Here is a 14,728-nt window from a genome sequence, read left to right as displayed (position 1 = left end):
CCAAGAGACAGGAAGGGCCACATAAGCCAGAGACTCCATCAGCCTGAGACCAGAAGAACTAGATGGTGCCAGGCTACCACCAATGACAACCCTGACAGGGGAACACAACAGAGAGTTTCAGAAGGAGCAGGAGAAAAGTGGGGTGCAGAACTCAAATTCTAGTAAAAAGATCAGACTTAATGGTCTGATCGAGACTGGAGAAACCCCAGAAGACATGGCTCCCAGACTCTCTGTTAACCCAGAACTAAAACCATTCCCGAAGTCAACTCTTCAAACAATTAGAGTGGCATAAAATGATACTCATGAGGAGTGTGCTTCTTAGTTCAAGCAGATATATAAGACTAAATGGGCAGCTCCTGTTCAGAGGTGAGATGAGAAGGCAGAAAGGGACAGGAGCTGGCTGAATGGACACTGGAAATCTGGAGTGGAAAGAAAGAGTGTGCTGTCACATTATAGAGAAGGCAACGAGGGTCACATAACAATGTGTATATAAAATTTTGTATGAGAAACTAACGAGCTGTAAACTTTCACTTAAAGCACACACACACACAAAAAAATAGAAAGTAGGGTGAGATAAAGGCAGGCAGGGAGCCAGGAAGATGGGCTGCAGAGGAGACAGGGAACCACGCAGCATGGGGACTGACACTGTCCGGGTGTTCTATGTCCAGGCCTGCGCTAGAAGTGCTTTTATGGTAGGGCCCATGCTCCTTAGGGGGCTTGGCTATTCACAGGGACTACTTGGAGGTTTGAGGCCACCGTGATCTCCTCTGGCAAAGGCCCCGAAAGCCCCCACAAATCCCTAAGCCCCTGTGGAGTGGGGAGGCAGTGAGAAAGGTAGAGGGAAAGACAGATTGACTGATGACAAGGCGGCCCACCTGGGTGTTCTGCGTGGGGATCTGGAGGACCAGGGCCAGAGTATTGTGGTCAAAGTTCTCATCCAGGGCCAACAGGGCACCGTGCACACCGCTCTCGTGCAGGTTTCCTGCATAGTCCCGAAGCCCAATAGACTGCACCCAGTGAACAACCTGGTCATTGGTCCAGACCAGCACATCTGGAAGATGAGGGAAAAAAAGGCAAAACAAGACAAGAGATTGGCCAAGATCCCTCTAGGGTCAGAAAAATAGTGCTACCTAGACCCAGGGCCCCGGTCCACCCTGCTGTTTGGTTCCCACACCTTCTTTCTGTCCTCTGTGGCCCCTGGGCTCCTGGAGAACCATCCCCACTTCTCTCCATCCCTACCAGTCTGTGGCCTCCTGTGCATGTGGCATCCTGCTGCCCCCAGGCTGGAATGGTCTTCTTCTCGTTCTTTCTGCCTCCCCACTCTCTTACTAAGACTTGCCTCTCTTTTCAGTCCAACCCAAGTTCTGTGAGCATGTTTCACTGTCCTGGCGGGATTTGCTGCATTTGTCCAGTTGGCAGCCATTGTCTGGTATGTGGAGGAGGGGAGGGGTATTACAGCCAACTGGGCTCCATCAAATGGCAGCATCCTCTGGACATGGACAATGCCTCCCTCATTAGACTGGAGCTCCCTAAGGCTGGGGCTGCGTTCTCCCTCCCAGGTTTAGAGCTTTTCTGAGGCACAGAATGCCTTCTCTCTGCTCGGCCCAAGACAGGGCTCAGTGGGCAGGCCCTGCTCCCCAGGGCTGCTCCTACACCCTTTCCAAGGAGGCCCCGCTGAGCCTGAGCAGCTCACCCTTGATCTCATGCTGGCTCTCCTCCCGCCTCTTCTCCAGCTCCTTGCGGTCATAGTTCAGCCTCTTCAGACACATGATGCCATACTGAAGACTGGCTCTGCAGGCACACAGCACCCCTGAGCCCGGGCCTCGGTGGGCCACGTCCCCACTACCTCTGCCCCACGCCCAGCACTGGCCACAGCACTTTGAGGCTGTTCTTCCAGTACAAAGCGCTCCCACAGGCATTCAGGCACCTCTTTCCCCAGGGCTTCTGCTGGATCCATCCCAAGGCTACTTCCCACTGTGCCTACCCACGTCCTCCCTCTTAGCCAGGAAGTGGGCCTAAGTGGTGGAGGGAACATTCTTTGAATGAAATCAACATGTCCCTCCCTCTCCAGGTACCGTGCCAGGCACTAAAACAAAGACCCCAACCTCCTGCAAATCAAGGGAAAAGCAAAACAAGATACTCCTTTGTATCTTCACTTCACTAGAGCCCTCACAAAGGTCCACAAAGTGGTCCACGATCTGCCTCCTTACCTGTCTGACCTCCCTGGCAACCACCCTCCGTCTCTGTCTCTCTGCTCCAACCACGCTGACACCCCTGCTGTTCCTCCCACAGGCAGGCACACTCAGCACGCATGCTTGAGGCCTTCGCACTGTCTGTTCTCTCTGGCCGGAACACCTTTCCCACAGTTAGCTGCGCAGCTCACCCCCTCGACCCCTCTTTGCTCAAATGTTACCGTCTCAATCCACTCAAATGTCACCTAGTCCATCTGATTTAAAACTGCAATATCTCCGTCATCCCTGCCAGCCCCACATTCCCAATCCCCCTTACCCAGGCCTAACTGTCCCCCCAGCACTAGCAGTTGCCATCAAGTCGACTCCGACTCATGGCGACCCCATGTGTGTCAGAGTAGAACTGTGCTCCACAGGGTTTTCAATGGCTGATTGTACCAAAGTAGGTCACCTGGCTTTTCTTCCAAGGTGCCCCTAAGTGGGCTCGAACCTCCAACTTTTAGGTTAGCAACCAAGCACATTTACCGTTTGCACCACCCAGGGACTCCACATGTACATATACACACGTGTATGTATACATATTATATTTGTACTTATCTTTGTCTCTCGCAGTTAGAATGTAAGCTCCATGAAGACGGGGAATTTTTTTGTTTACTGATGTATCTCAAGCCCCTAGAACAGTGCCTAGCCTATAGTAGGCACTCCATAAATGTTTTAATGAATTAAATGAAGTAATCTATGTAAAGTACTGAAAGTACTTAAACAGGACCAGGCACAGAGTAAAAAAAAAAAAAAAAAAATGCTATGGAGTCGATTCCAACTCATAGCAACCTTTTAGGACAGAGTAGAACTGCCCGTAGGGTTTCCAAGGAGTAGCTGGTAGATTCAAACTGCCGACCTTTTGATTAGCAGCCAAACTCTTAAACACTGTGCCACCAGGGCTCCAGGCACATAGTAGGTACTCAGTAAATAGTAACTAAGCCAGGCTGACAACAACAGACTATGGGGCTTGAAGGGATCTCGCCAGTTATGCAGTCCAAAATCCCACCTAATGCAGAAGCCACCTCTGTAGCATCCTTCTGAGTAGTCCCTGAGCCATGCTTTAGTGCCTCTAGGGACAGGGAACTCACTACCCCTCAAGGTGGCTCATTCCATCTTGGGACAGCTTTCACTTTAGCATTCTTCCTTAAATTGAAACTACCTTGTCATTCAGCCTCTCCGGGTTTTGTCATTTATAAAGTGGAGAAACAGAATAGAAGGTCTCCCCAACTCCAACTGTTTTTGACTCTAGTATTGAAGCCATTGCTTTCTGAGATTAAATTATGCAGATTGCAGGACTTCTCTCACCTCAGCTCTACCCAGACAGCCCTCCTGCCCAGAACCATCTCTCTCTGGCAGCTCAGAGCCACCGCTTCTAGGAACACTTTTCTGGCTCAAGCCACCTACTCACTGTTCATTTCACTAGTTTAAGCCTTGGTCCACGCTGAGGGGGCAGGAATACATATTCCTCATGCCTAGACGTGCCTTCTGTCTCATTTCTATCTCATTGGAATTTCCAGTCTGGTTCCCATGACCTTTAAAGTTGTCACAAAGTGTTACGGATTGAATTGCATTCCTCATACCCCCAAAATATGGAGCCCTGCTGGTGTAGTGGTTAAGAGCTCAGCTGCTAACCAAAAGGTTGGCAGTTCGAATTCACCAGCCACTCCTTGGAAACCCTACGGGGCCGTTCTACTCTGTCGTACAGCGTCGCTATGAGTTGCGATTGACTCAACAGCAATGGGTTCGGTTTGGTTTTTTAAACCCCCAAAATATGTGTGGGAATCCTAACCTCTAAACCTATGGAGAAGCCCTGGTGGCGCAGTGGCTAAAAACTCACCTGCTAACCAAAATGTCAGTAGTTGAAACCCACCAGCTGCTCCTTGGAAACCTATGGGCAGATCTACTCTGTCCTATAGGGTCTCTATGAAAATCAGAATATATTCAGTGGCAATGAGTTTGGTTTTTGGTTTATACCTGTGGATGTCATGCTGTTTGAGAATAGGGTTTTCTCTGTTATGGTAATGAGGTCACCAGTGTAGGGTATGTCCTAAACCTAATCCCTTCTGAGTTATAAACAGAGCAGCAAAGACACTGAAGTGAGCAAAAACGGGGAAGGTCAATGACACGTGAAGATCACCAAGGAACTGAGGAATGCCAGGGCTACCGAAGCTGAAAGAGACAAAGATCTTCCCCTAAAGCCGAGACAGAAAGCTGTCCCCTGTAGCCAGTGCCCTGAATTTGGACTGCTAGCGTCTTGAACTGTGAAAAAATAAATTTCTGTTCTTTAAAGCCGCCAACTTGTGGTATTTCTGTGACGGCTGCACTAGGAACCTAAGACACATAGCACAGAAAAATATGAAGGTCTTAAAGTCAGATTAGCCTGGGTTTGAATGCCAGCCATGCCTCTGGCTAGCTGTGTGGCACTTAGCCTCTCTCACCTAAGTTTTCCCATAGGCAAGATAGGGGCATGCCTCGCTTGCAGGGTTGTTGTGAGGATTCAATTGGATAATAAATGGAAGAGCTTAGTCCAGGCCCTGGAACAGCACAGGCACTCAGTAAACAGCACCACTACTTGGATGATGTTTCTGATTACTCATGTGCTCGCTCTCTCTTATCCAAACAGAAGCTCCTCCAGGAAACCTGCTCAACAGCGAATTATGCCCTATGGAAAAGAGCTCTCAACTGTGTGTCCAGAGACAAGGGTTCTAGCCTCATTCTGCAACCACCTGGCTGAGTGGCTTCGGGAACTCAATTAACCTCTACTGGACTTATTTTCCTCATCTGTAAAAGGAGAATAAAGAAAAAAAAATCCCTTTCCTGTCAAAAAAAAAAAAGGTTTGAAGAGAATTTCAAAAGATATAAGAAGATGCCTGTAATACATTGAGTAGAATAAAAAGCTGGTACATACATAGTTGAGGTAAGGAATGTGAAAACGCTTTAGAAACTCTGAAGTACGCAAGGTTTAGAGCTGATGATGATCGCTGAGTCTGGAGCCCAGAATTCTCCCCTGGGGACTAGTCTCATAATGCTGGGTGGGATCAGGAGCCCAGGCGCATCCTGGCTGTGAGGGGGAACTGCCCTTGTCGCCCAGTCCTGTCAATCACAGGGGAGGGACAGGTGCAGTGGCCTGGCAGGCCACTGGACAGAGACAAAAGATTCCCTCTGTGGTAACAGAGGGACGGTGTGGAGGGTAGAACACAGGCTTCCCTCACAAGCCAGCCCTCGTGCCCAGGACCAGACAGGCTGAGAGTTCCAGGACAGGAGCCTCTGCAGTGTGATGGCAGGAGCACTGGACTTGGAGTCAGGAAACTTGGGTCCCAGTCTCATTCTGCTACCATCCCTGCATGACCTTGGGCTGTTATTCCTTCTTATACCTCAGTTTCTTTATCCATAAAATGGGAAGACTAGCAAGATCCTGTGTGGGGCCTTGGTGGTTCAGTGATCGAATTCTTGCTTTCCACGTGGGAGACCCAGGTTTGAGTCTTGGCCAACACACGTCATGCATAGCCACCATGCATCTGTCAGTGGTGGCTTGTGAGTGGCTACGATGCTGAACAGGTTTCAGTGGAGCTTCCAGACTAAAACAGACTAGGAAGGAAAGCCTGGGGATCTATTCCTGAAAAATCAGCCAGTGAAAACCCTATGGATGACAACGGTCTGATCTACAACCAATCATGGGGATGGCGCAAGACTGGGCAGTGTTTCATTCCATCGTGCATTGGGTTGTCATGAGACTGGGTTGACTTACTGGCAGCTAACAACAACAACTAATTCCATCCTGACTTAACTTTCTGTGGCTTGAGTTGGAGAGACCAAGGGCATCCACAGAGCCCTTAGGGAACCCTGACAAGCCACACACCCCCAACCCCACCCTTTGTCTCACTTTTCACTCAAAGCAAAAGATTTGGGTCAAATAGCAACCTATGGATTTGAAACTGGATGTTAAGAAGGACTTCCTAAAATGTGTTAGCTCTTGGAACCATTACCACTCCAGCTTGCTCTCCACCTTAAAGGCCAACTAGGGTCAAGCAGGTAACGTAAATGAATGAACCAGGCTTGGGGGGCTGTACAGGAGGACCTGAGAATGCCTATCCCATTAAGAGGCTGCATTACCCAGCTCAGCTGGTTGCTTCCATTTTTCAACAGAAGCCAGAAATCCAGAATTTTGTGTAAAATTTCCCAGTGTTTAAATACTGGTAACTAAATAATTCTTAAAATACTGTGAGAGCCAAATAAAACACATTCTATGGGCCAAATTCTGTCCATGGTGCCAGTTTGGGAACTCTGCCACAGACTCTTAAACAGAAGATCTTTCTCAAAGAAGGAGAGAATTGGATGATACCCTGTACAGAAGGATATGGGTTCACACAGGCACAAGGAAAATATCAGTCCAAAGAACTAACGGACTACGTGAACCACAGCCTCCACCAGCCTGAGTACAGAAGAACTAGATGGTGCCCAGCTACCACCACCTACTGCTCTGACAGGGATCACAACAGAGGGTCCTAGGCAGAGCAGAAGAAAAATATAGTACAAAATTTCAATTTCACAAAAAAAGACCAGACTTACTGATCTGACAGAGACTGGAGGAAACCCCAAGACTATGGCTCCCGGACACCCTGCTAACTCAAACTGAAGCCATTCCTGAAGTCTACCCTTCAACCAAAAACTAGACAGTCCTATAAAACAAACAATAACACAGGTGAGGAACGTGCTTCAACATCTGATGAGAAGGCAGGAAGGGACAAGAAAACTGGATGAATGGAAACGGGGAACCCGAGTGGCGAATGGGAGAATGTTGACATATTGCGGGGAGTGTAGCCAATGTCACAAAACAATTTGTGTGTAAATTGTTGAATGAGAAACTAATTTGCTCTATAAACTTTCACCAAAAGCACAAATAATAAAAAAAAAACAGATACGGGTTCAAAATGGAAAGGCTCAGATCTGGGATGCTGGCAAGACAAGGGCCAGAAAGACCTTTCCTCTCAACTTAGAGGGAATTACCACCTCCAGTTGCCACAGGGAGCCCTGGTGACACGATAGCTAAGTGCTCAGCTGCTAACCAAAAGGCTGGCAGTTTGAATCCACCAGCTGCTCCTTGGAAACCCTATGAGGAAGTTCTAATCTGTCCTACAGGGTTGCTATGAGTCCAAATTGACTCGATGGCAATCGGTTTGGTTTGGTTTTAGTTGCCACAGAGTTGATGCTAACTCATGGTGACCTCATGTGTGTCAGAGTAGAACTGCTTCATAGGGCTTTCAATGGCTGATTTTTCAGAAGTAGGCTGCCTAGCCTTTCTTCCAAGGTATCTCTGGATGGACTCGAACCTCCAACCTTTTGGTTATCATCCATACGCCACCGAGGGACTCCAAAGGGAATGACCCCATTGTCATCGAGTCGATTCTGACTCATAGCCACCCTACAGGACAGAGTAGAACTGCCCCATAGAGTTTCCAAGGAGTACCTGGTGGATTCGAACTGCTGACCTTTTGGTTAGCAGCTGTAGCACTTAACCACTACACCAATTAACCCATTGCCATTGAGTCAATTCTGACTCATAGCGACCCTACAGGACAGAGTAGGACTGCTCCATAGGGTTTTCAAGGAGTTCCTGGTGGATTCGAACTGCCAACCTTTTTGGTTAACAGCTGTAGCTCTTAACCACTATGCCATCAGGGTTTTAGACACCTAAATTAGATGCTGGGGTCAGCTTGAGTCTTCTTAGGGTAAAGGCAGGCAAGCGCAAATGCTGGGCCCCGAAGCCCAAAGACAAGTAATGAAATTTGGACCCAGAGGGAAAACCTCAAAGAAGGTGAAGCTAAAGAGAAATGATTTTTTTGTATCTTAAGGGTTAGAGATCAGCAGGTCAAATCCTCAAATTACAGGATGAGACAAGGGAGTCTTTACCAACAAGAAGAGCTGTTACCACCCAGAACAGGCCATGGAAAGAGATGGAGGCACTTCTATTTCTGGAGAGAGATCTGCAGGCCTGGGAGTCAAAGCTGGAGGAGACCCATGTGGGCGAGGTGGCCCTGGGCTCCTTCTGCGCTCACCGATGGAAGCTGTCTACCATCTTCAGGTGGACCCGCAGGTCCTTCTTGGTGAGGTGGTCCAGCATGCGGGCATCTACCAGGCACTCCATGAAGTAGCTGCGGTACTGGGGGAGCCCCAGGCTGGGCAGCCATTCGTTTCCAATCCATTCATGGTTCATGTCCCCATAGGCCAGGGTCTGAGGGAACAAGATAGGGAGGGCGATGGGGGAGAATGGCAGTTCCAGCAGCTCGCAGCGGGCATATCTGGTTGGGAGAAATGTTAATCCATACTCCATACATAAGGGAAGAAGGGCAGCTCAATAAAATTTCAGCTTATTTCCACTAATAGCCTGGTAGCGGTGGGAGATGGGGAGTTTAAATGGAACTTTTTAAGATCTTAAAATGATCAAATCCCATGCACTTATCTATTGTCTAATGAACAGAAGCAATTACAGCCCCGGAAGACCTTTCCCCTCAAAGGGAATTCGACACCTAAATTAGATGTTGAGTTCAGTGTGTATCCTCTTAGGGTAAACATGGAGAATTCAGAAAACCCAAAGACAAGTAATGAAATTCTTTCTGGGCAGCAGATAATAGGGAACCTTCCCGTGGGCTCTGAAATGCATTTGTCCTGTGCTACAGCAGACTTCCTTCCTGGTTCTAGGGGTCCCACTGAGCCCAAGGGACAGGCTATGTTACAGGGGACATGGAGAGGCAGAGGAAAGCCAGTGTGGCTCTGGGAAACAGCTGGGCCCATACAGTCCACAAGAAAGCTAAATGTTGGTTAATGACGTAAAAACGGTGGCCTGTACCAAAGTAGGCAGCACTCAGTTCTCTATTCCTGGTCATCTACTCCAGGAATTCTCCAGGTTTCTTGTTACTTTCCACACCCACACTCCTTTTCCCTGGCTCTCAGAGGCCTGCTCTGCTCAGGTGTCATCTCTGCAGCAGGGTCTTCCCTGACCACCCCATCTTTAGAAAGCTTTAGTTTAGCTCTAGGGCCCAAGATGACGGAATAGAAAGCTTTAGTTTAACAGCACCCCCCCTCCCCATCACTCTCCTTCCTTACCCTACTTATTTTAGACTGAAAATTTTTCTTTTGTTACTTTTTAAAATGAAGTTGTTGGTACACATAAAAATCCATCTAACGTATGTTAGTTATTTAGAATAAAAATAAGGGGGAAATGCAGAACAGAATTTCAAATTCTCATGGACTCTAGACTTTCTGGAGCCATGGAGGGTGGATGAATCCCTGAAACTATTGCACTGAGATAATCTTAAAACCTTAAATCAAAAATGTCCCCTGAAGTCTTCTTAAAACCAAACAATAATTTAGCTTAACTAGTAAAAAAGTCTGCCTTGAGCATTATGCTCTTTTAAGAACTATCTATATGGGATCAAGGAAACCCTGGTTAAGAGCTACAGCTGCTAACCAAAAGGTTGGCAGTTGGAATCCTCCAGGCACTCCTTGGAAACTGTATGGGGCAGTTCTACTCTGTCCTATAAAGTCGCTATGAGTTTGAAACAACTCGATGGCAATGTGCTTGGTTTTTTTTTTTAAATAATTTTTATTGTGCTTTAAGTGAAAGTTTACAAATAAAGTCAGTCTGTCATATATAAGCTTATATACACCTTACTCCATACTCCCACTTACTCTCCCCCTAATGAGCCAGCCCACTCCCTCCTTTCAGTCTCTCCTTTCGTGACAATTTTGCCAGTTTCTAACCCTCTCTACCCTCCTATCTCCCCTCCAGACAGGAGATGCCAACACAGTCTCAAATGTCCACCTGATACAAGTAGCTCACTCTTTGTCAGCATTTCTCTCCAACCCATTGTCCAGTCCCTTCCATGTCTGATGAGTTGTCTTTGAGAATGGTTCCTGTCCTGGGCCAACAGAAGGTTTGGGGACGATGACCGCCGGGATTCCTCTAGTCTCAGTCAGACCATTAAGTATGGTCTTTTTATGAGAATTTGGGGTCTCCATCCCACTGTTCTCCTGCTCCCTCAGGGGTTCTCTGTTGTGCTCCCTGTCAGGGTAGTCATCGGTTGTGGCCGGGCATCATCTAGTTCTTTTGGTCTCAGGATGATGTAAGTCTCTGGTTCATGTGGCCCTTTCTGTCTCTTGGGCTCATAGTTATCCTGTGACCTTCGTGTTCTTCATTCTCCTTTGATCCAGGTGGGTTGAGACCAATTGATGCATCTTAGATGGCCGCTTGTTAGCATTTAAGACCCCAGACGCCACATTTCAAAGTGGGATGCAGAATGTTTTCATAATAGAATTATTTTGCCAATTCACTTAGAAGTCCCCTTAAGCCATGGTCCCCAAACCCCCGCCCTTGCTCTGCTGACCTTTGAAGGATTCAGTTTATCCCGGAAACTTCTTTGCTTTTGGTCCAGTCCAGTTGAGCTGATCTTCCCTGTATCGAGTATTGTCCTTCCCTTCACCTAAAGTAGTTCTTATCTACTAACTAATCAGTAAATAACCCTCTCCCACCCTCCCTCCCTCCCATCCTCATAACCACAAAAGTATGTGTTCTTCTCAGTTTACACTATTTCTCAAGAACTTACAAAAGTGGTCTTATACAATATTTGTCCTTTTGCCTCTGACTAATTTCACTCAGCATAATGCCTTCCAAGTTCCTCCATGTTATGAAATGTTTCACAGATTCCTCACTGTTCTTTATTGATGCGTAGTATTCCATTGTGTGAATATACCACAATTTATTTAACCATTCATCCGTTGACGGACACCTTGGTTGCTTCCAGCTTTTTGCTATTGTAAACAGAGCTGCAATAAACATGGGTGTGCATATATCTGTTCGTGTAAAGGCTCTTATTTCTCTAGGGTATATTCCGAGGAGTGGGATTTCTGGGTTGTATGGTAGTTCTATTTATAACTTTTTAAAGAAACGCCAGATAGATTACCAAAGTGGTTGTACCATTTGACATTCCCACCAGCAGTGTCTAAGAGTTCCAATCTCTCCGCAGCCTCTCCAACATTTATTATTTTGTGTTTTTTGGATTAATGCCAGCCTTGTTGGAGTGAGATGGAATCTCATGGTAGTTTTAATTTGCATTTCTCTAATGGCTAATGATCGAGAGCATTTTCTCATGTATCTGTTAGCTGCCTGAATATCTTCTTCAGTGAAGTACGTATTCATATCCTTTGCCCACTTTTTGATTGGGTTGTTTGTCTTTGTCTTTTTGTGGTTGAGTTTTAACAGAATCATGTAGATTTTAGAGATCTGGCACTGGTCGGAGATGTCATAGCTGAAAATTCTTTCCCAATCTGTACGTGGTCCTTTTACTCTTTTGGTGAAGTCTTTAGATGAGCATAGGTGTTTGATTTTTAGGAGCTCCCAGTTATCTGGTTTCTCTTTGTCATTTTTGGTAATGTTTTGTATTTTGTTTATGCCTTGTATTAGGGCTCCTAACGTTGTCCCTATTTTTTCTTCCATGATCTTTACTGTTTTAGTCTTTATGTTTAGGTCTTTGATCCACTTGGAGTTAGTTTTTGTGCATGGTGTGAGGTATGGGTCCTGTTTCATTTTTTTGCAAAAGGATAGCCAGTTATGCCAGCACCATTTGTTAAAAAGACTATCTTTTCCCCAATTAACTGACGCTGGGCCTTTGTCAAATATCAGCTGCTCATATGTGGATGGATGTATACCTGGGTTCTCAATTCTGTTCCATTGGTCTATGTGCCTGTTGTTGTACCAGTACCAGGCTGTTTTGACTACTGTGACTGTATAATAGGTTCTAAAATCAGGTAGAGTGAGGCCTCCCACTTTCTTCTTCTGTTTCAGTAATGCTTTACTTATCCGGGGCTTCTTTCCCTTCCATATGAAGTTGGTGATTTGTTTATCCATCACATTAAAAAATGTCGTTGGAATTTGGATTGGAAGTGCATTGTATGTATAGATGGCTTTTGGTAGAATAGACATTTTTACTATGTGAAGTCTTCCTATCCATGAGCAAGGTATGTTTTTCCACTTAAGTAAGTCCTTTTTAGTTTCTTGCAGTAGTACTTTGTAGTTTTCTTTGTATAGGTCTTTTACATCTTTGGTAAGATTTATTCCTAAGTATTTTATCTTCTTGGGGGCTACTGTGAATGGTATTGATTTGGTCATTTCCTCTTTGATGTTCTTTTTGTTGATGTAGAGGAATCCAAGTGATTTTTGTATGTTTATCCTATAAACTGAGACTCTGCCAAACTCTTCTATTACTTTCAGTAGTTTTCTGGAGGATTCCTTAGGGTTTTCTGTGTATAAGATCATGTCATCTGCAAATAGAGGTAATTTTACTTCCTCCTTGCCAATCCAGATGCCCTTTATTTCTTTGTCTAGCCTAATTGCTCTGGCTAGGACCTCTAGCACAATGTTGAATAAGAGCGGTGTTAAAGGGCATCCTTGCCTGGTTCCCGTTCTTAAGGGAAATGCTTTCAGGTTCTCTCCATTTAGAGTGATGTTGGCTGTTGGCTTCGCTTTGTATAGATGTCCTTTATTATGCTGAGAAATTTTCCTTCAATTCCTATTTTGCTGAGAGTTTTTATCATGAATGGGTGTTGGACTTTGTCAAATGCCTTTTCTGCATCAATTCATGAGATCATGTGGTTTTTGTCTTTTGTTTTATTTATATGGTGGATTACATTAATGGTTTTTCTAATATTAAACCAACCTTGCATACCTGGTATAAATCCCACTTGGTCATGGTGGATTATTTTTTTGATATGTTGTTGAATTCTACTGGCTAGAATTTTGTTGAGGATTTTTGCATCTATGTTCATGAGGGATATAGGTCTGTAATTTTCTTTTTTTGTGGTGTCTTTACCGGGTTTTGGTATCAGGGATATGGTGGCTTCAGAGAATGAGTTAGGTAGTATTCCGTCATTTTCTATGCTTTGAAATACCTTTAGTAGTAGTGGTGTTAACTCTTCTCTGAAAGTTTGGTAGAACTCTGCAGTAAAGCCGTCCAGGCCAGGGCTTTTTTTTGTAGGGAGTTTTTTGATTACCGTTTCAATCTCTTTTTTTGTTATGGGTCTATTTAGTTGTTCTACTCCTGATTGTGTTAGTTTAGGTAGGTAGTGTTTTTCTAGGAATTCATCCATTTCTTCTAGGTTTGCAAATTTGTTAGAGTACAATTTTTCTTTATAATCTGATATGATTCTTTTAATTTCAGTTGGGTCTGTTGTGATGTGGCCCATCTCGTTTCTTATTCGGGTATTTGTTTCTTTTCCTGTATTTCTTTAGTCAGTCTGGCCAATGGTTTATCAATTTTCTTAATTTTTTCAAAGAACCAGCTTTTGGCTTTGTTAATTCTTTCAATTGTTTTTCTGTTCTCTAATTCATTTAGTTCAGCTCTAATTTTTATTATTTGTTTTCTTCTGGTGCCTGATGGATTCTTTTGTTGCTCACTTTCTATTTGTTTAAGTTCTCTGATTTTGGCTCTTTCTTCTTTATGTTTGTGTGCATTTATCGATATAAATTGACCTCTGAGCACTGCTTTTGCTGTGTCCCAGAGGTTTTGATAGGAAGTATTTTCATTCTCGTTGCATTCTATGAATTTCTTTATTCCCTCCTTAATGTCTTCTATAACCCAGTGTTTTTTGAGCAGGGTATTGTTCAGTTTCCAAGTATTTGATTTCTTTCCCCTAACTTTTCTGTTATTGATTTCCACTTTTATGGCCTTGTGGTCTGAGAAGATGCTTTGTAATATTTCGATGTTTTGGATTCTGCAAAGGTTTGTTTTATGACCTAATATGTGGTCTATTCTAGAGAATGTTCCACGTGAGCTAGAAAAAAAAGCATACTTTGCAGCAGTTGGGTGGAGTGTTCTATATGTCTATGAGGTCAAGTTGGTTGATTGGAGCAATTAGGTCCTCCGTGTCTCTATTGAGCTTCTTACTGGAAGTCCTGTCCTTCCCCAAAAGTGGTGTGTTGAAGTCTCCTACTATAATTGTGGAGGTGTCTATCTCATTTTTCAGTTCTGTTAAAGTTTGTTTTATGTATCTTGCAGCCCTGTCATTGGGTGCATAAATATTTAATATGGTTATATCTTCCTGGTCAATTGCCCCTTTGATCATTACATAGTGTCCTTCTTTATCCTTTGTGGTGGATTTAACTTTAAAGTCTATTTTGTCAGAAATTTATATTGCCACTCCTGCTCTGTTTTGATTGTTGTTTGCTTGATATATTTTTTTCCATCCTTTGAGTTTTAGTTTGTTTGTGTCTCTAAGTTGCGTCTCTTGTAGGCTGCATATAGACGGATCGTGTTTCTTTATCCAGTCCGAGACTCTCTGTCTCTTTATTGGTGCATTTAGCCCATTTACATTCAGTGTAATTATAGGTAAGTATGTGTTCAGTGCTGTCATTTTGATGCCTTTTTATGTGCGTTGTTGACAATTTCATTTTTCCACTTACTTTTTTGTGCTGAGACGTTTTTCTTTGTAAATTGTGTGTTCCT

General features: G+C 44.7%; 1 protein-coding gene across 8 annotated transcripts in view; it reads right to left on the bottom strand.

Moving 5' to 3' along the window:
* Positions 1-14,728, bottom strand: part of PPFIA4 (PTPRF interacting protein alpha 4) — a 79,812-nt gene that overhangs the window by 21,553 nt on the left and 43,531 nt on the right. For 7 of the 8 annotated variants that reach the window (XM_049857943.1, XM_049857945.1, XM_049857947.1 and 4 more), the window contains 3 exons: positions 8,288-8,463; positions 1,694-1,791; positions 876-1,051 (listed from right to left, as the gene is read on the bottom strand). In XM_049857943.1, the coding sequence (XP_049713900.1) occupies positions 876-1,051; positions 1,694-1,791; positions 8,288-8,463 (450 nt within the window). The remainder of the gene's footprint in view (positions 1-875; positions 1,052-1,693; positions 1,792-8,287; positions 8,464-14,728) is intronic. The other variant, XR_007513773.1, reaches the window with a different exon arrangement.

This window comes from Elephas maximus, chromosome 18 (genome assembly GCF_024166365.1).
Source record: "Elephas maximus indicus isolate mEleMax1 chromosome 18, mEleMax1 primary haplotype, whole genome shotgun sequence".
Lineage (NCBI taxonomy): Eukaryota > Metazoa > Chordata > Mammalia > Proboscidea > Elephantidae > Elephas > Elephas maximus.
The sequence above is the reverse complement of the archived record's forward strand: the minus strand, read 5'-3'. Positions and strand labels throughout refer to the sequence as shown.